This window comes from Marasmius oreades, chromosome 6, assembly GCF_018924745.1.
Source record: "Marasmius oreades isolate 03SP1 chromosome 6, whole genome shotgun sequence".
Classification (NCBI taxonomy): domain Eukaryota; kingdom Fungi; phylum Basidiomycota; class Agaricomycetes; order Agaricales; family Marasmiaceae; genus Marasmius; species Marasmius oreades.
In genome coordinates this window covers 1,805,239-1,821,862 of record NC_057328.1, presented here as the reverse complement: position 1 = coordinate 1,821,862, position 16,624 = coordinate 1,805,239, and the positions used below count along the sequence as shown (strand labels likewise).

At 47.5% G+C, this 16,624-nt stretch overlaps 9 protein-coding genes across 10 annotated transcripts; 1 reads left to right on the top strand and 8 right to left on the bottom strand.

Moving 5' to 3' along the window:
- Positions 1–166: 166 nt before the first annotated feature.
- On the bottom strand, positions 167–1,540 carry E1B28_010005 (uncharacterized protein; the record flags this gene model as incomplete). The annotated part of the gene is made up of 3 exons (XM_043154942.1): positions 167–1,196; positions 1,250–1,370; positions 1,438–1,540. The coding sequence occupies 3 exons, from the start codon at positions 1,538–1,540 to the stop codon at positions 167–169; spliced, it is 1,254 nt and encodes a 417-aa protein (XP_043007402.1).
- Positions 1,541–1,588: 48 nt separating this feature from the next.
- On the bottom strand, positions 1,589–4,074 carry E1B28_010004 (uncharacterized protein; the record flags this gene model as incomplete). Its single annotated transcript, XM_043154941.1, has 16 exons — positions 1,589–1,662; positions 1,718–1,869; positions 1,925–2,026; positions 2,078–2,244; positions 2,303–2,475; positions 2,539–2,622; positions 2,691–2,914; positions 2,969–3,041; positions 3,092–3,197; positions 3,257–3,306; positions 3,367–3,414; positions 3,470–3,547; positions 3,602–3,757; positions 3,808–3,922; positions 3,984–4,008; positions 4,061–4,074. 16 exons carry the CDS (start codon positions 4,072–4,074, stop codon positions 1,589–1,591), a joined length of 1,641 nt encoding a protein of 546 aa, XP_043007401.1.
- A 294-nt stretch (positions 4,075–4,368) lies between these two features.
- Positions 4,369–5,635, bottom strand: E1B28_010003 (uncharacterized protein; the record flags this gene model as incomplete). Its single annotated transcript, XM_043154940.1, has 2 exons — positions 4,369–5,152; positions 5,208–5,635. 2 exons carry the CDS (start codon positions 5,633–5,635, stop codon positions 4,369–4,371), a joined length of 1,212 nt encoding a protein of 403 aa, XP_043007400.1.
- Positions 5,636–5,765: 130 nt separating this feature from the next.
- On the top strand, positions 5,766–6,022 carry E1B28_010002 (uncharacterized protein; the record flags this gene model as incomplete). The annotated part of the gene is made up of 2 exons (XM_043154939.1): positions 5,766–5,934; positions 5,985–6,022. The coding sequence occupies 2 exons, from the start codon at positions 5,766–5,768 to the stop codon at positions 6,020–6,022; spliced, it is 207 nt and encodes a 68-aa protein (XP_043007399.1).
- A 43-nt stretch (positions 6,023–6,065) lies between these two features.
- E1B28_010001 (putative secondary metabolism biosynthetic enzyme) lies at positions 6,066–7,131 on the bottom strand (the record flags this gene model as incomplete). Its single annotated transcript, XM_043154938.1, has 6 exons — positions 6,066–6,115; positions 6,166–6,249; positions 6,302–6,632; positions 6,688–6,779; positions 6,837–6,872; positions 6,933–7,131. The coding sequence occupies 6 exons, from the start codon at positions 7,129–7,131 to the stop codon at positions 6,066–6,068; spliced, it is 792 nt and encodes a 263-aa protein (XP_043007398.1).
- Positions 7,132–7,345: 214 nt separating this feature from the next.
- On the bottom strand, positions 7,346–8,171 carry E1B28_010000 (uncharacterized protein). 2 transcript variants are annotated; one of them, XM_043154937.1, is made up of 4 exons: positions 8,007–8,171; positions 7,900–7,954; positions 7,685–7,830; positions 7,346–7,628 (listed from the first exon to the last, which is right to left on the bottom strand). In XM_043154937.1, the coding sequence occupies exons 1-4, from the start codon at positions 8,163–8,165 to the stop codon at positions 7,572–7,574; spliced, it is 417 nt and encodes a 138-aa protein (XP_043007397.1). In that variant the 5' UTR covers positions 8,166–8,171; the 3' UTR covers positions 7,346–7,571. The 2 variants fall into 2 exon arrangements, with proteins under 2 accessions (XP_043007397.1, XP_043007396.1); XM_043154936.1 differs by having other exon boundaries at positions 7,900–8,171.
- A 1,614-nt stretch (positions 8,172–9,785) lies between these two features.
- Positions 9,786–10,468, bottom strand: E1B28_009999 (uncharacterized protein; the record flags this gene model as incomplete). The annotated part of the gene is made up of 4 exons (XM_043154935.1): positions 9,786–9,842; positions 9,901–9,946; positions 10,007–10,109; positions 10,168–10,468. 4 exons carry the CDS (start codon positions 10,466–10,468, stop codon positions 9,786–9,788), a joined length of 507 nt encoding a protein of 168 aa, XP_043007395.1.
- An 18-nt stretch (positions 10,469–10,486) lies between these two features.
- On the bottom strand, positions 10,487–14,527 carry E1B28_009998 (NRPS protein; the record flags this gene model as incomplete). The annotated part of the gene is made up of 4 exons (XM_043154934.1): positions 10,487–12,547; positions 12,596–13,994; positions 14,048–14,234; positions 14,281–14,527. The coding sequence occupies 4 exons, from the start codon at positions 14,525–14,527 to the stop codon at positions 10,487–10,489; spliced, it is 3,894 nt and encodes a 1,297-aa protein (XP_043007394.1).
- Positions 14,528–14,707: 180 nt separating this feature from the next.
- Positions 14,708–16,246, bottom strand: E1B28_009997 (uncharacterized protein; the record flags this gene model as incomplete). The annotated part of the gene is made up of 6 exons (XM_043154933.1): positions 14,708–14,887; positions 14,953–15,050; positions 15,100–15,644; positions 15,708–15,853; positions 15,903–15,990; positions 16,047–16,246. The coding sequence occupies 6 exons, from the start codon at positions 16,244–16,246 to the stop codon at positions 14,708–14,710; spliced, it is 1,257 nt and encodes a 418-aa protein (XP_043007393.1).
- Positions 16,247–16,624: the final 378 nt, after the last annotated feature.

Sequence of the window (16,624 nt, the reverse complement as noted above, 5' to 3'; positions counted from 1 at the left end):
TTGTCTTCACACCATTTCGTACCACTACATAGCTTGGGTTTTTTGTTGCTTTTAGCTTTGCATTGTACTTATATGCATGCATTCTTGTTTTCACCAGGATGACAACCTTATACCGACGATATAATCAACGGAACCACTATGGTACTTTATAGGATTGAATCTTTTGCTATCGTCTGGATTTTGGTGTCGACTTCTCCCACAAATCAAATTCCCACTCATCCTCGGCATCGTCTCTCTGCGATTTCCAATCATCCCATTTGGGTGATTTAGGCTCGTCAACCTTCGTTTTGTGTTCTGGTTTGAGAACGGACTGGGCAACGATATTTTCAATCTTGTTCAGCATATTCCACGCTTCATTTCCCCCAACCTCAACCTCTTCTATCCATAGGTTTCGTTCTCCGACCTCCCGGCGGACTCTTTCAGCTAGTTTTCGTGTATTGGTGTCAAAGTCCACGCCATTCACTGACATCTCCTCGAGAGTGTCGTGAACGCCCTTGAGATCGCGGAAACATCTCCAACGGGTTTCAATGAGCTCGTTATACACGCCCGTGGAACACCCGAACACGTAGGACGCGATGGATAGGTGCCGTGCGTGGTCGAAAATGGAAAGAGCCAGATGTGGGTCACGATATTTGTCCCGGAAAGTTTTCATGAGGAGCGCGAGGAGATGGGGATATGTGGGAGACTGATGCATTGGTAGTTTCGAGTTACCCTCTTCTTGAGACACTGTTTCCATGGCCTTTTTTGCCTCCTGTTCATATTTCTCTGACTCTCCAAATACCTCCCGCATTGCCCAATCTAATAATTGTTGATCCGTATCACACAAATCCATTTCTTCCTTCTTGCGGTCTAGTAATTCGTCTTCCTCTGTAGTCCACTTCATCTTTTTGGAGTGTCGTCGTAATTTCCCAATCAAGTCTCCAATCCCACCGCGTTTTCCGATACCAACGTCAGGTTTATCTGAGGAGAGGCTATCACCGATCTTCTGTTCTGCTACAGCATCGAAGATCATATTGAACATGTCCTCGAACGCGCTAATCTCTCGGGCGGTCATTGTTTGTTTCCTGGGTCTTTTCCCACCTAATGGGTTGCGCAGAGTCGCTGGGAGAAGCTGAGGGGTGCTAGGAACGTTTTTGAATACATGGTCCCATGGTGACTGTGTTTTGGAGAATATAGAGTCTTGAGGAGTTGGCGGGCTGTTTTAATTTCAGATGTGAGTTTATTGCAAAAGAAATGGAGCATAAACTACTTTTCTGAGGCCGAGCTGGAGGATTCCGTCCCTGATGTTGAGTTTTCCGTCCCAGTACTTTGCAAACGACACGGTCGTTGGAAGATTGTTAAAACAGACTTTTCGGTGCGACGATGCGATACTAAACAGAAACATATCAGTCGCTCAAAGAATTAGTCTTCGAAGGCACCGTCTGTTACAAAACATACCATCAGCACATAGGCTCTGAAACTGTCGTCTGGGTGCACGAGTAAACATGATTTCAAGCGCTCGGGCTGGATCTAGCGCTGGCCCCTTGCTACTTACATACATCACAAGTGCTTTAAATAGTAGTAGTAGTTATACACAAGTTAATGTCATTTAATCGCGAGGAGCGATAGTCACTTTCAAGGGAAGGTTCTCGCCCTTCGCTTCCTCGCCTTCAAGAGTCGGGACTAGGGGAGAAATGCGTGTCATATCGAATCAATCCGGTCAACCGACCAAACTTACCTGTGACTAAACAGGCCTCCCTGCGAAGGCGCGATAGGTCCTTGGTCGGAGCAAGCTCGAAGTTATTAATAATTGCAACCAGCAGGCTCTGAACTTCATAAAGTGCAAATCTCCATCCAATACAAGTTCTCACCCCCCCTGCAAATGTAAGTCTGAATAATCCATAATCAATGAGGGACAACTATAAGAACTTGACTCGGTACTCACAGATTGCCATAGACTCCCACAGTGGGACCTTTCTTTTCACCCGAATTGAACCATCTTTCCGGGTCATAGACGTCAGCATCTTCCCCAAAAACGTCTTTGTTTCTATCCGAAAGCCCGTAAGAAGATTGTGATATTATGCAAGAGGAAACCCACCTATTGTACGCAGCAATGGATAGGACGAGCTTTGTGCCCTTTCCTACAGGCAACTCGTTCAAAACCCGGCCCGAAGTCGTGACAATCGACTTTGATAGCGGTAGGAAATCGTCTCGTGCAGCTTGCCGATAGTTCTGATATACAGCAGGGTGGAACCGCATAGACTCCTGATTAACGGAAGACTTTCCGTGAGAGAAACTGGCAGGGAACAGGAGCGTCGCGCACCTTGACCACCGCTGCCATGTACGGCATGTTGTCGAAATCATTCGCAGTGAAGTCTGGGCCGCTACGTGAGGCTTCTCTGGCGCGAATTTCTTCCCGCAACTTGCGTTGCACTTCGGGATGCCGAGCCAGCTCGTACAAAACCCATGTGAGCGTCGTGGCGCTTGTTTCATGACCTGCATCGAAGAATTGACGTGAGGAGAGAAAACGAAATCACAAAGCAAGTCCAGACATAGTACCTGCTAAAAGCAAGGTTCGCATCTGAGCGATCATTTCCTCCTCGGTAAGACGATTCGCAGGGTTTTCAGACGCATTGGCTTTGACTGTCAGAAATGACATCAGTTTTGCGTATCCTTGAAGTAATGTACGAAACGTCGTCCGGTTGGCATACCAAGTAAACTGAGAATGTCTTTGCGGCCCTCTTTCCCTTGTTTCAACAAGTCTGCCTTCATGTCAATGAGAGCTTTGGCAATTGCACTGGCGAGTTTTGCGGTGTGCCTTGCGTGGACAAGGTGTTTGCTACTGGAAAACTGCGACCTCAGTCGGAGGAGCCAAACAGGCATCAATGTCTGCATTAAGATAGTTTTCCTTGATGGTTGGCCAAGCGTGTCGGACCTGAATAGCTATCAAGTCTCTTCCATACAACCGGCGTATGAAGAGATGTCCTACATTAATCCAAAGTAAGCTTTCATCAGTTCATTTTCGGTCTGGTCCAGAGCACCGAAGTGATAATCAAAGGCCGCTGGAAATTTGGTTACTAAGAGACACCCGGGTCACGCAACATTAAACCACCTTCTCCCAACGAATCCATAGTAGCTCTGGAAAGCCAAGAAGCAGCATTCAGTTCCACGGTTTGATCAGGGGCACTTGCGATGAGATCAATCCAATGAGAACAAAGCTATTGGTGAGCAATTAAACGCCTACAGCACCATTTCACCAGATAAAAAGCACGCTCACATCTGATGCTACTTTATTGAAAATTGGGATAAAAGACTTCGATTCGGGCGCTGGGAAGGTAAAAGAATGAATATTCCTCCATGATCGTCTCGAGATGATAGGCACTGTACCTCCAAATCCAGGAAGCATGGCTTTTCTCTGGCGTTTGTGAGTTTCACCTAAACCAAACGTCACAAAATTTCAGATTTTCTGAATCAAATAGGTCGTACTAACCATCAGCCCAGAGGAGACCTCTGCCCATGAGAACTCTACTGATCTCCGTGCGTTCGGGCCATTTAAGGAATCCATATCCTGTTGTATGTTCCGCATCATGCCTGGCTTGAGGTTACAGACCAAGATGCTTACCAGCGGTGTGAAAGATATATTGCATAGCTTTTGAATCAGAGACCATGAGGCGGTCCTCTCCGAACGCCCCCTTGATACGTACGATACCGCCGTATTGTTCTTGCCATTTGAAGTCTGAAACGCCGACTTGACTTTGGAACAATTCCGGGAGATTACCTATGTGATCCACTGAGACAAAATTCAAAGGTTCACTGAAGTAAACGCACCGTAAACGAAGGATTCAGGCTCAGGTCCAGGAACACTAGAAATGGAGATGCGTGCGAATCGCTTGTAGGTGGAGTGGATTGCAACGGCAATCGCTAGCAGCCCAAGGGCAAAAAGCTGGAGTTGTCAATCAATCCAAGGTTAGCCTTGAGTTACTATGTTGGAAGAATGGCCATACTAGGGGAAAGACGATTTTCGAAAATCTAGCGAAAGGGGGATAAGGACATCAGCGTTCTGCATCTTCCAGACACTCACGTATCGAAGCTCATTCTTGAAGAGGTGGAAGAGGGGTCAAACGTCAGAGACCGAAAGCAAGAGATTTATAAGTTAAAGTTTGTCCGTATAAACATTTAAGCCTCCATGTGACGAAGTTACAAGCGAGAATTACAGCCTGGCAAAAAGTCTTTCCCTTTAGTAAAAGCGCCGACTTATGTGAACAATCATCGGAAAGGGAGTAAGTTGGGTCAAGTGATCGTGCACCGTGTCGCAACCTATTACACCGTCAGGGTCAGCGAGCGACAATCGCACCATGAAGAATGTTACCAAGTAAAGCCCCAGCCTTCTCATTCTCGCCACCCATCACTCAATTTTCCCTGTCCCTCCTTCAACACCTTCCACGATTCGAATCCGAATACACCAGGTAACTCCCACCATCCGTTCCAAACGCCCTGCGATATCTTTGGTCGATAGAATTCATAGCAGGTACTGCAAAGATCTTTTTTCAAGATATCCAAGGCCTCTTGAGGTAGGGCATTCATACAATCGGACCTCTCGAAGAATCCACGGGCATTCCAGTCTGCTTTAAGCTTCTGAATGAAAGCGTAACAGCTTTGGCCCGTGTAGGCATTGCTCTGCATCCAGCATCCATGAAGTTGATGTTCTACTTCACCGCGCACATTCCCATGCTCCGAAAGCCAGGCATGTGTATGATCTCTTCTCACACGCCGAAGCTTCTCTCTCCCCTTCATCACGAGTGATTTGTCGGCGTCACTCAGCTTTTCGATTGAACCGTCGGGGCGTGTGACGCCAAAAAGGATGTCATCGATTTCGAGTTGTGCGGCGTAATAATACGCCACGGGAGCGAACAGTGGGACTTCACATTGTCGGAAAACATTAACAGCTTCGATAGGAAATATCCTCCGGAAGAGGTCGGTCGGAGCATTGGTACCATGGATTACAGGCGGCCATCGGTCGTCGTCGGAATCGCAGGGAAACAAAAGATGCAATGCCTTTAAAGCAGCTTTTCGCAATTCGGGGAGGTTGAGTAGATGGCCGACCTTGAGTACTGCAAGGGCGCCAGAGAAGTGTAATGAAATTCTGCCTGTCCGAAGTCTTCGAAGCAGTTTTCTGGGAAAAGTGATATTCAGTAAGTCGTGTAAGACGACTGGAACGAGATAATCACAGTTTTCCATAAATGAAATCCAGCGCATAACGGAGCTGTTCGGGCGCAATTTCTTGATAAATGTCGCAAAATGGTAGCTCGTGGGGAGTTTCTGAATCTCTAGCAGGTTGGGGAAGAGAGAAAAGATCTTCGAACAACCCTCCTGCTGCCTTCAACTTCTCCAGGTGACACATGAAATGGGTTCCATCGGGCAATCTGAGGTAAATATCACCTCCGTTGTCCGAATAGTGTTCGTCCACGGTCAGAGCATCTTCCGCACGGTATGTTGTGTTTCCTGAACCGCATGATTTGGATTTCTTGGAGTTTCTAGGACGATCCTTGGGTGAAGAACAGAGCTCATCGTCTTCAGCACGCGCTCGTTTTTTTCCGAGACTGCGAGAACTGGGACGGGAAGGAGAGGGAGTAGAATAGGAGATGCCTTTAGTCATGGTGGTGGTTTGAGAGAAGGATGAAACGCTGAATAATGTAGGGTGGCCTGCATTATTCTCGAGTTCTATTGTCCTACTTTTGAGGTTGATTGCAGTTTTTGGAATTCCGACTGAGACTTCTCACGGTCTCATGTCTACTTCCGCCATCAACGCGAGTACAAGACCAAAAGACTGCTTGTCATGCAGAGTAATCGGAACTACCACTCTTACTGGTGTTGGGGGCTATGCATTGTGGCAGTCTCGAACCATCGCTGCTGGCACACCCTTACAGAAAAGACTCATGAGCGGCGTTGGTGTCGGTGAGTCGAAACCAACCCACACTTTACCAGCCTGCTGACTTCACGCGAAGCTCTTATCCTGGGAGGAGGATACAGATGGTTCAACTGAATCCAAATTGATCCCATATAGTACAGTGTGTTCTTTTAGCCCATTACTGGTGCGTGAACTGCGCTGTCCTTTTATCTGCAAATGCCGCCATACCTATCGAAATTGTTAGAGATAATAACCTCCGCTATCATATCCAAGCTTACCTTCTTTTTGGTCCTTGGTTGCAAAGAGTCCGTAGAATAACCTTCGTTCGAGTCTCAAACCTTCTTCCAAGGACATCTCATATGCTAATATCTAATGTCAGAATCCAGCACGTAGACGACGAAGTGGTAAACATACCAGCATTGACCGCCTCCTTGCCAGCCTGTACGGCGAGCTGACCTTTACTAGCAATTTCCTTTGCCATGGCCACGGCCTCCTTGACAACCCTTCCTTCGCCTTCCCCGACCACCCTACTAATCATTCCCCATTCTGCCGCCTCAGTAGCGGATATCATTCGGCCAGTAAGAACCAACTCCATGGCGCGAGACTTGCCAACCGCTAGAGCGAGTCTCTGTGAGCCTCCCCCCCCTGGGATCACACCCAAGTTTATTTCTGGCTGGCCGAACTTGGCGGTGGGCGAAGCAAGAATGATGTCACACATAAGTGCGAGTTCACATCCGCCTCCGAGCTAAAATATCGAGTATCGTTAGTTCATGAGTACGCATAAGATGTGACATTCCTACCGCATATCCGCTGACAGCCGCAATAACGGGTTTCTTGAGTTTCGTCATCTGAGTCCAGTTCTCGAGGAAGCTGTTCTTGTAGACTTCAACAACTATGTTTTAGTTCTGTATCAGCGTAGGTAGGAATAATGAACTTTTCTGGATCTTACAGGTTTTGTCCTTCATTTCCTTGATATCTGCACCGGCTGTAAGGTGCAAGCAACATTCAATGTCAAAACTTGGGCAATGAATGAAACACCACGTACCAGCGAACGCCCTTTCTGAACCAGTCAGAACTATCGCTCCTATTGAATCATCAGCATCGGCTTCAAAGAGGGCCTTGTTGAGTTCAAGGAACAGAGGTGAGCTTAACGCATTGAGCGCTTTGGGCCGGTTGAGAGTAATCTGAAAGACTGAAGGGTCGGGTCGGGATGTCAAGATGTGTTCGAATTGCGTGGAAGACATGAGGCGAACAGTCCCGTATAATAATGAGGATTTTGTAGGATTGAAAGCTCGTCTAGAGGCGAGTCGGATGGAAGTTGAAAAGAGAGAAGACATGCTCGTACTTATTATGAAGCAAATCCAAGGTAGCACGAGGACACTAAGAGATTCCGGAACTCCCGCTTATCCTTAATCGGAAGTTATGTACCAACGCACAGTTACTATCCTCAATAAATGTGACTACAGCATGTTATCGATCTAGCAGGGAGTCCAGGACATCTGGTGGCCCTACGTGGAAACGGAGTGGTGTTGGTGAACATATGCATATGGCCAAAGCAGTGGCTACGAAGTAAAAGTGGGTCCTTACAGCGCTGGACGTAGACTGCTCAGTATAGAATGACAGGATACTGATTCATCATTTATTCGCCACATGATTGAGTACACCTTGATAGATGGTTGTGTCTTCATGGCCACGGAGTGGCAGCGAAAAACGGACAGATAACTAACTTTTCTTGATCCCACTTGTAAATTCGACGTCAGCACTGTACTCGGTACTCGAAGTTTTTAGATCACTTACTACGCCAGAGGTGTAGTAAATATCGGTCTCTACCATCCTCTTGACCTGCTCTACGGATTCCGCCTCGTAGATGACCAAGGATCCGATGGCTTTCTTCTGAGGGAGGTTGACATCGCTTTCTGGATCGACCATCATACCTCCAAGCTCTGGATAGAATAGGTAGATAACCATCAGCAAAGTCACGGATTCCGGAATAATCAATACAATATACGCACTCATCACCCCGGACTTTACCGTAGGCACAATTCCATCCAAATGGCGTTGACGGACCTGATACCTCAGATCAAGGGTGCCTTCTTTATCGGGTGCATAAACGACGAACTTGGTCAAGGACTTGCTGGATGATGATGACATCCTCGAGAAGAGCAACAAAGAGGGGGAAAGTCGCACTCGATCTCGCAATACTTGAGTGCAGATAGAAAAACTCCTCATGTGAAGAAACGAGCCTGTGAGTGTGACCAAACACGGGGCCACGAACCATGCATGGTCAGTAGACCCCATCAGGAAAAACCTCAAATGCTTACCAGCGCTTATCAGGCAATGATCAGCGTCGTAAGTTGCTTACCAGCATTCTGTAAGATGGCAATAGATTATCATGGCCCGCTATAGATTATCATTTGCTGGCCAGCACTATCAGTCAGACGGTCTTTGCCATTCTGATTGTGATTACAAGCCTCGTCAGAGTGATGAACTTGGTTAGCTGACTACTAGTACAAAAATATCCATTTCTCTGGGTCATTACCGTCCTGGCAGGTACCAGCTTTGATCCAGAACCTCCAGGAGTGTGACAAGTGGTACTATTCTGTGTAGGGATAAGCAAGATTTTCGAGAACCACTTCCACACACCACTTACCATATCAGAAATTTGAATAGAGTATTCTAATGGTGCTCAGGATGTTAACCTGATTTTATCAGGATTTTAGGATAGCTGCAAGAAGCCTCGGAGACTGTCCGAGGGTGCAACAAGAAGTGCAAAACGGTTCGTCACGTATCGTCACGTCCGGCAACACATCGGCCAGGAGCAAAGCTCGCGCCATGACCAAAGTTGGCTTGCGTCAGTTTTCTTTGGCATGGTTGCTGGTTTGATGGGGTGACGGCATATTCCTCGCCGCTCGCAACCATCATCGCATTGATGGTCAGCCCCACCGCCGTCTCGCTTACTGGTCGATTGGGGACCTTTGGGGACTCGTTTGGCTTATTTTACACCACATTTCGCTCCGCTGCCTCTAGAATCTTGTATTTATTGTCTACGTACCTGTTTACACTTCACTACATATCCAAAATTTTGATTTACGTTCAGGAACGTACTGTTCCTGGGCTGTCACACTCATATCACACCACAATCTGTACCGTATTTTGCCTCTCATTTCATATCCTCTGTCTGGTGGTGGCTACAGTTATACATACAAGCTCATGTGTATTCTAAGAAGCCTAAAAAAAATTGCTGAGCCCACATTGACCCATTTTGCATATCCCCGTGCTTTGCACATCGAAACCCAGAATAGTATGTACTGTAGTTATTTTTTAAATTTAAATTTATAGTTACATAATATTTGATAAGATTTAATTTCAACATATAAGTATTATGGAATTACATGACGTAGCAACGTAGTTTTACTGCTGTTAAAAGTTAGGGCCGAAACTGACCCCGTGTTAACGAGTTTGATTGCGTTACACACACGCGCAAGCTCTACTTACCATGAATGCCCAAGGGTTGGCTTCACTGAATTGGCTAGCTCATTTCGGGAGCATTTGTTTCTCATTACTAGTAATCTAAAACTCGCTCACTGGGATTAAAAAAAAAACAAAGGTGAGGATAATGTGACATGTCTGCCTATGGAAATTCCCTGAACCATCACAACCGGCTGGCCAGTGGACCGTCAGATGGTTGTCAGCTGTTGTCAGACAGCCACGGGTGGTCATGCACTTATCGACTTACACAATCTGGGGAAACACTGATCAAGCACTTGCCATGTGCTGGCAAGTTCCCACCGCTGACCAGCGCTTGTCAGCGCCGAAGGTTTTTCCTGATGCCTTCAACGGTAAAACACGACGTAGAACAGTGTTCTTGGGTTATCCCTGACAGATAGAGTACACTGGTTTATGGGATAGGTGTAGCGGCTGCAATTGGTGTAACAACAATCTTCTCTTTGTCCCACTGTGAATTATCTGGGTGAGAAATCAACCATTCTCTTTACGTTCACTACCACACTCACAACAGCGTTTGTCCAGTATGGATCCTTCGAAAGTTTCTCCCGTACCCTAAAAGGATTACTAGCAATCAGATTGTGTTAGACACGGAAAAAAATACTGGAGATGTACTCTTCCAGACTTTCAGCCTCCCAAATGAAAGTAGAACCTATCATTCTCTTGTCTTCTTGAGCTGCGTGCAGGGATTCAGGCGTCAACAACGCGCCAGCGACACCTAAATTGGCCATTCAACCAAAACCTCCGTCAAACTCAACAGGCATCTAGGAACTCACGAATCGAGCCATTTGCGACGTTGGCTTTCAGACCTTCGATATGTTGAGGCCGGACCGACATGCGCCTCTCAAAAGTACCCTCCTCTGTTCGGTCCGGGGCATAGGTGTAAATCAGAAACTTGCCTGAAGCTGTCCTGGACATTACGCGCAAGGAAGATGGCTGGGGATGGCGTAGAAAGGCGTTAAACGACCGGAGCGATTGCTGCAGAAGCATTTGAGTAGATGCAAGTGCACCTCGGCCCGGCCGGGTGCAACGAATTGTCGGCCGAGCTGACGAGGTAAAGTACATGCAACAATCCATACTGTACGTAAGTATAGATTAAAGCCTTACAACCGAATTCAATGACATCTCTAATACACGCTCTTGCAGCCCCCCCGCGAGAACCTGTAGAACATGGAAATAACGGTCAACAATGCCTTTCACCGTCGCTTCCTTGAACAAATCCTTCCGGTAGTGAAAGTCCCCAACTATTTGATCCCCCTCTCTGTTGAAAAAGACCTGGAAATCGAACCGAACGGCTTGTAAGTCTAGGTCCCATGCTTTTGCACACACGTCGTTGCCGAGTTTGAGCGACGTCGTGTTAAAGCGATGATAGCCCATCACAGTTCGATAAATCGGTTTAGTTGGGTCAGAACGGAGTTTCTCTGCAATACGAGGCCAGAAGGGTACATCTTGGTTGGCTAGTGCTCCCAAATAAAGCTGTCGAACCTGTTTCAAGATATCTCCAACGGTGTTTTGCCCATCTAGTTTGATACGATAAACGATGTTGTTGACAAAGTATCCACATAAAGACTCGGCTTCTGGACGGGTCCGGTTTGCAATTGAGGATGCCAGGCAAGCATCGGTCTCTGCAGTGAGCTGATAGTGAACGATTCGCAGGACTGTCAACAGCAGAATGTAGATGGTGATACCGGCTTCCTTGCATAGCACTTCAAGTTGATGTGTCATTTCAGAAGTACAAACCACGGAGATTAGACCGCCGTCTCTACTGGTATCTTTGGGTTGAGGTCGAGGGAAATCGAGTGGGAAATCGGCCGCTTTACCGCCTTGAAGTTCCTTTGACCAATACTGTGTTTGGGCCTCTAGTAATTGTTCGTAATCGCTGGTATTGTGCCATTGTGCAAATGCAGTGTATTGCACGGGAACTGGAGGTAAAGTAGGATTTTTATCGTCGATGAAAGCGTTGTAGGCTTCCGAAACCTCTCTAAAGATGACGTCCCTGCTGAATCCATCAGTAATCATGTGGTGTAGGGCGAACAGCAGGATGCTTTTCTCCCCTCCGTTAACGCGGAACAGAATAGCCCTAAACATGACGTCCTCTCCAAACTTGAAGGGTCTCATGGCATGCCCGCGTAGGAGTGTTTCAAAAGCTTCCTGGTCCAGGTTGGGATCCACGTCCATCCTTTCCATACCGGCAAAAAAGTCGATTATCTTTCCTCTGGGAATGCCATCGACTTCCAGAAATACCGTTCTGAAGACTTCGTGTCGTCCCACCATAAATGTGATAGATCTTTCCAACACGTCTTCGTCGACAAAACCGTCCATATGAAGCCAATGTGGACAAAAAAAGGTTGGATCGTCGGGACCATCCACCTTTGCGGCATACCAAAACCTCGCCTCTCCCAATGTTAACGGTCTGTATTCACCTTCACCAATTTGGGGAAAAGACCGAAGATCAACGGCAACTTTATCGGGGCTGCTTTGCTTGAGCGCTTCAATTCTCGCAGCAAGTCTACGGGGTGTCGTCTCGGCAAAAATATCCTGCATGGACATCTGATCGTGAAATGTCTGTTGCAGTCTCCATTTCAATCGCATCGCCAGCAGTGAGTGCCCACCGGCATCAAAAAAGTCTGAAGTAGCACCAAAAACACCAGACTTTGGGAGAATCTCGCCAAAGATTCCACAAATGTGGCGTTCCAGCTCCGATTGGGGGGCAACGTACGTGTCTGTATAATCACCATTATGCACTCCTGTTTCTTGACTATCTGCTGCTAAAGCCATTCCTTGTAGTGAACGCCGGTCGAGTTTTCCGCTACTTGTTAGCGGGAGGGACTCTACAAAGTGGACATCTCTCGGGATCATATACGATGGTAACGTTGATCTGAGGACCTTGAGTATACGGCCAAGAGTTGGAAGAAATGTTTGTGTTCCATTTACATCCGGGATGGGTTTTCTGACGAGAAAGGAGGCCAAGTACGCTTCCCGTCCGTCTGTAGGCTTCACGAAGGCGACTGCGGCATGTGTCACTAATCCACTCCGAACACAAGCCGCTTCCACCTCTGTCATTTCAAGCCGTTGTCCCCTAATCTTCACTTGCCCCGCCTTCAGTCTGCCCTCAAACTGTAATTCTCTGGTAGGCAGCCATCTCACAAGGTCGCCCTATTCAAGCATTCATCAACTTCTTACCGAAATATCAGACACACATACCGACCGATAAAACACAGCTCCGGGTTGGTCCAACTCCGGGAATCTCATTTTAACGAAATGTTCTGTTGTTTCCTTCCGTCGTTCAAGATACCCAGCTCCGACGCCCCTTCCACCTATCACAAGCTCGCCAATGATACCCGGTGGCACAAGCCTATTCTTAGAGTCTACAACCAAGCATTGGGTATGTTCTAGCCCTATCCCAATTGGTACAACCCCTTGTGTCGGTAAATCATCCATAGGAACGATGTAAGATGTCGTATAACAGCACGTCTCAGTGGGACCATACATGTTAAACAATTTTACGAAGGGATTGACGGCGTGCAACTTGCGGTACTGGTCAAAGTCAATCGATTCGCCTCCAACGAGCAATGTGCGTAGCGGCTTAAACAAATCGGGAGCAACGTTCAAGATCTGGCGGAACAATGATGTTGTGATGAAAGTGCATTGGACGTCGAGGGTATTGAATTGCTTCGCGAGGATGACAGGTTCGAGCACGTCATAACGATTGAACGAGACGAGCGTTGCGCCAGCGAGAAGAGTGCACCAAACCTCAAAAATACTACCATCCCACGCCAAATTATTAATTTGCGCGACTCGATCGTTCGGTCCGAGTGGAAAACGTCCTCGGTCGTAAACAAGCGCAAGAACTGACTCTTGACTGATGCACACTCCTTTGGGCTTTCCGGTGCTTCCGGAAGTGTACATCACATATGCGAGCTTGTTCATTACCGGCCTGCTACGGGATTGGTAAGTTGATGAATAGGATGTATGTTCTCTCAGGAAGTTGGTGACGTCCAAGCGCGCGACTTGTTCAGGGTTATCCAAGGAAAAGTCCGGAGAGTCGTTGGAAGTAATTAGGAGACACGCTCCAGAATCCGCAATGAGGGAATTGAGACGTGCACATGGGAGACGTATGTCTAACGGGACATACGTCGCACCGTACTTCACGATGGCAAACATGACAACAATTGCCAACGGCGAAGGCGGTAGACACCAGGAAATGTATCCAGAGTCATTTCTCCCATCCAGAGCACCAGTAATTTTGTGCGTCAACGCAGAGGAGTAAAAGTCGAGCTCTGCATAGGTAAGGGATGTTTTCCCGTTGACTATGGCAACATGGTCGGGATACGTGATGACGGTATGATGAAATGCGTCTGAGAGTGTGGTGAATGTGTATGATGGTGACGGAGGGCATTTTATTGGGATCCCGGAACGCTCGAGTTGTTGTCGAACCTTGCGGAAGGGCACTTCCCCTACAGGAAGCTCCGGCTGTTCCAAACTAACCACCATGACATCCAAAACCTTTTCCCATATATTTTGAACCTCTGTCCTAGAATAGAGGGCGCTATCATACGATACGTGACACTCGAGGTCGATACTCCACTCCATATTCAACTTGCTATTATTGAAAACAAGTCAGCAAGAAGCGAATAAGACATGAGTGCAACATACGAGGAAATAGCAGGCTCGCTCTCGATCGAAACGCCAGTTGACACAATGATGATCTTCGGGAGATCGTGTTTTCCTGATGTTTGAACTCCTTGAGTCGCGTCCCGAACTACATTGATATTGGATAAGGGCGTCTCAGAATCTATGTGAACTCGGACCGTAGACTGCTTGGAATTGTCATCAAGAATACCTAAATGAATAAGTGAAAGGTTCTTGGTGCGATTGGATTAACTGACCGAGGGTAGCATTTTCTACACCTGTGCTCCGATAATGAACGACGAAAAGCGCGATCAAAACGAGTAGAGATTGAGGTATGGACTTTGTATCGCTTCCTAGTCTGGCCGGAAAATCGAATGTTATGGTATCTAAACCGTGCTCCTCTGTTGTTCCGACATTGCTTGAATTACTGGGCGGAAATCGGACTGGTTGACAATCTTCCAAGGAAGGAAAAGGAGAAGGAGGTCTTTGCACGGTAATAATCATGACAGGGAGGGAGAGAGGAGATAAGCAACAGATCTATTATAAAGCACGTTGATCTAAAAATATTCAGAGCGGAAGCCCATATTTGCGAACAATCTGCAGGCAAATTTACTATTATTATTCCCTGTACAGAACAGAGAGAACATATGTTACTAGATTAGTTTGGTTGAGGGGCCCTGGAACCTAGCACATCCCACTTCCTTCCCGAATAGCGTCAAGGAGGATGTCGTTGTAGTCGCCTGCTGCCTCCCACAATGCGAATCCTGCCAGACCCGTCTGTGCAATGTACTTGCCTTTGGCGGCGAAGGAGCTCGCATCGTCGAAGGCGACCATCAGTTCACGTTCCTTGTCGTACACATAGGCCTGCACAGTAATCATCAGCGAAGGATCTTCGCGGGAAAAAAGGATAGTAAAAGAAAACGACTGACCGCTTTGCTGCAGTCATCAAACTTGTATGGAACATCGGACTTTGGGGTTCCGTCGTTGTTCAGATAACTTTTAATGATTGCCCAGAAGTTGAAGGTGCCTGACAGAAGAGTTGTCGGCACAGCTTTGAGCTCAACAAAATAGCTCACCTCCTGCAGGTTGTTCAACCCCGCAAACGTCGAGACCACCATCATCCCAGCTATCACCTTTCTGATGAATGCTGGCGTTGAATCCAGGGTAGAGTGCGAGCTCTTTCATATCGTTCGAAGTAAAAGCAGCGGTTTTGTTAACGGTGAAAGAATGTCCGTACGCAGGGACGGCCAACAAGAGTTTATTCAAGGGAACACCAGCAGCGGACCATGCCTTGACAGCTCTGACAGCAGAACCTTGCTGGTTCTGGGGAGCTGCACAAGAGTCGTTCAGCGGACCATTCGGTCCAACGGTAGCGCTCCAGCCGCCCCAAATATCGTAATTCATGAGCGCGATGTAGTCCAAGAATTTTGCGAAGCCTGACATGTCTTGGCTGGGATTGCCGTTGGCGTCAGCGAACGGGGTGATAGCCGTGGCTGCGGTCAAAATGAGTTTCTGGCCAACATCGGTGGTACGAAGCTCTTTGAGGAACGCAAGAAAGTTGGAAGTATCGTTAGGACTCTTGGCGTTACAGCCAACTCCTTCCTTGTTGGGATACTCCCAGCTAAAAGTTCCACACATCAGCGCCGAACAAGAAAGAAAGAAAGAAAGAACAAGGTGCCCGTACTCGAAATCGATCCCATCCAAGTCGTGCTTGGTGGCGAATTCAGTGACCGCGTTCACGAATTTAGTCCGATTTTGGGGACTAGCAACTGCTGTGGAGAAGAATCGCGAGCCAGCCCAGCCTCCGATGGATACAAGTGCCCCTACTCTCTAATTCTTCGGGTCAGCCTCAAAGCTAGGCAGTCGACTGGAGGCTTACGTGCTGATGGGCCGCCTTGACGAATTTCGGTAAGGTCTCCGGTGCTGAGCCCGCTAAACTAATGATACTGGGGTCCTCAGTTGGAAACCTGATGCCGGATAGAGTTAGCATGACTTTCAAAAACAGAGGTGGAACACAACTCACGCGAATGAGTATGTGAGATATGTATACTTGTCCCATGATACTTGAGAAAGAGGGAATTCGCTAGCGTGCCAACCGGCGTACCAGGCAGCAGCTACTGGTTTCGACCGACCGACGCGAAGTTGGGCATCTAAGCCGAGGGACAAAGCATGGGAGTACGATGCGGTGGTAAGAATCAGGAATAGAGCACCAGAAGAAATCATGGCGCTTGAGGGGAAACGAAAAGGAATGTGTGTGTTTTGTAATTCCGCCGATACACATCCCATCCTTATAAACACTTTTGACAGGAAACCGGGCTTCAAGGGAGTCCCGGAATTATGCCTCACCACGGACATCGCCTCAAACAACTAATTTCAGAGTCGCTGGTACAACCACACTTGGACCCACTGCGCTCAAGAAAAAACAAATTCTCAATCCCTCACCCAACCATCGCTAGACTTGGATGTAGAACCACTATACAGTCCCTTTTCTACCAGGTTGCCTCTTGAGGAATGCATCTGCTCCACCGTTCTCTATCTGTTTCTCATCGGATTCGCTCTTACCCTCGTCGTCGTACGCGTTTCAGTTTCAGACTATTCACC

Coding starts and splice junctions, on each gene's coding strand:
- E1B28_010000 (XM_043154936.1), bottom strand. CDS start 8,116: ATGAGGAGTTTTTCTATCTGCACTCAAGTATTGCGAGATCGAGTGCGA. Junction 7,831..7,899: donor GGTAAAGTCCGGGGTGATGA/GTGCGTATATTG, acceptor TATTCTATCCAG/AGCTTGGAGGTATGATGGTC. Junction 7,629..7,684: donor TTTACTACACCTCTGGCGTA/GTAAGTGATCTA, acceptor CGAATTTACAAG/TGGGATCAAGAAAAGTTAGT.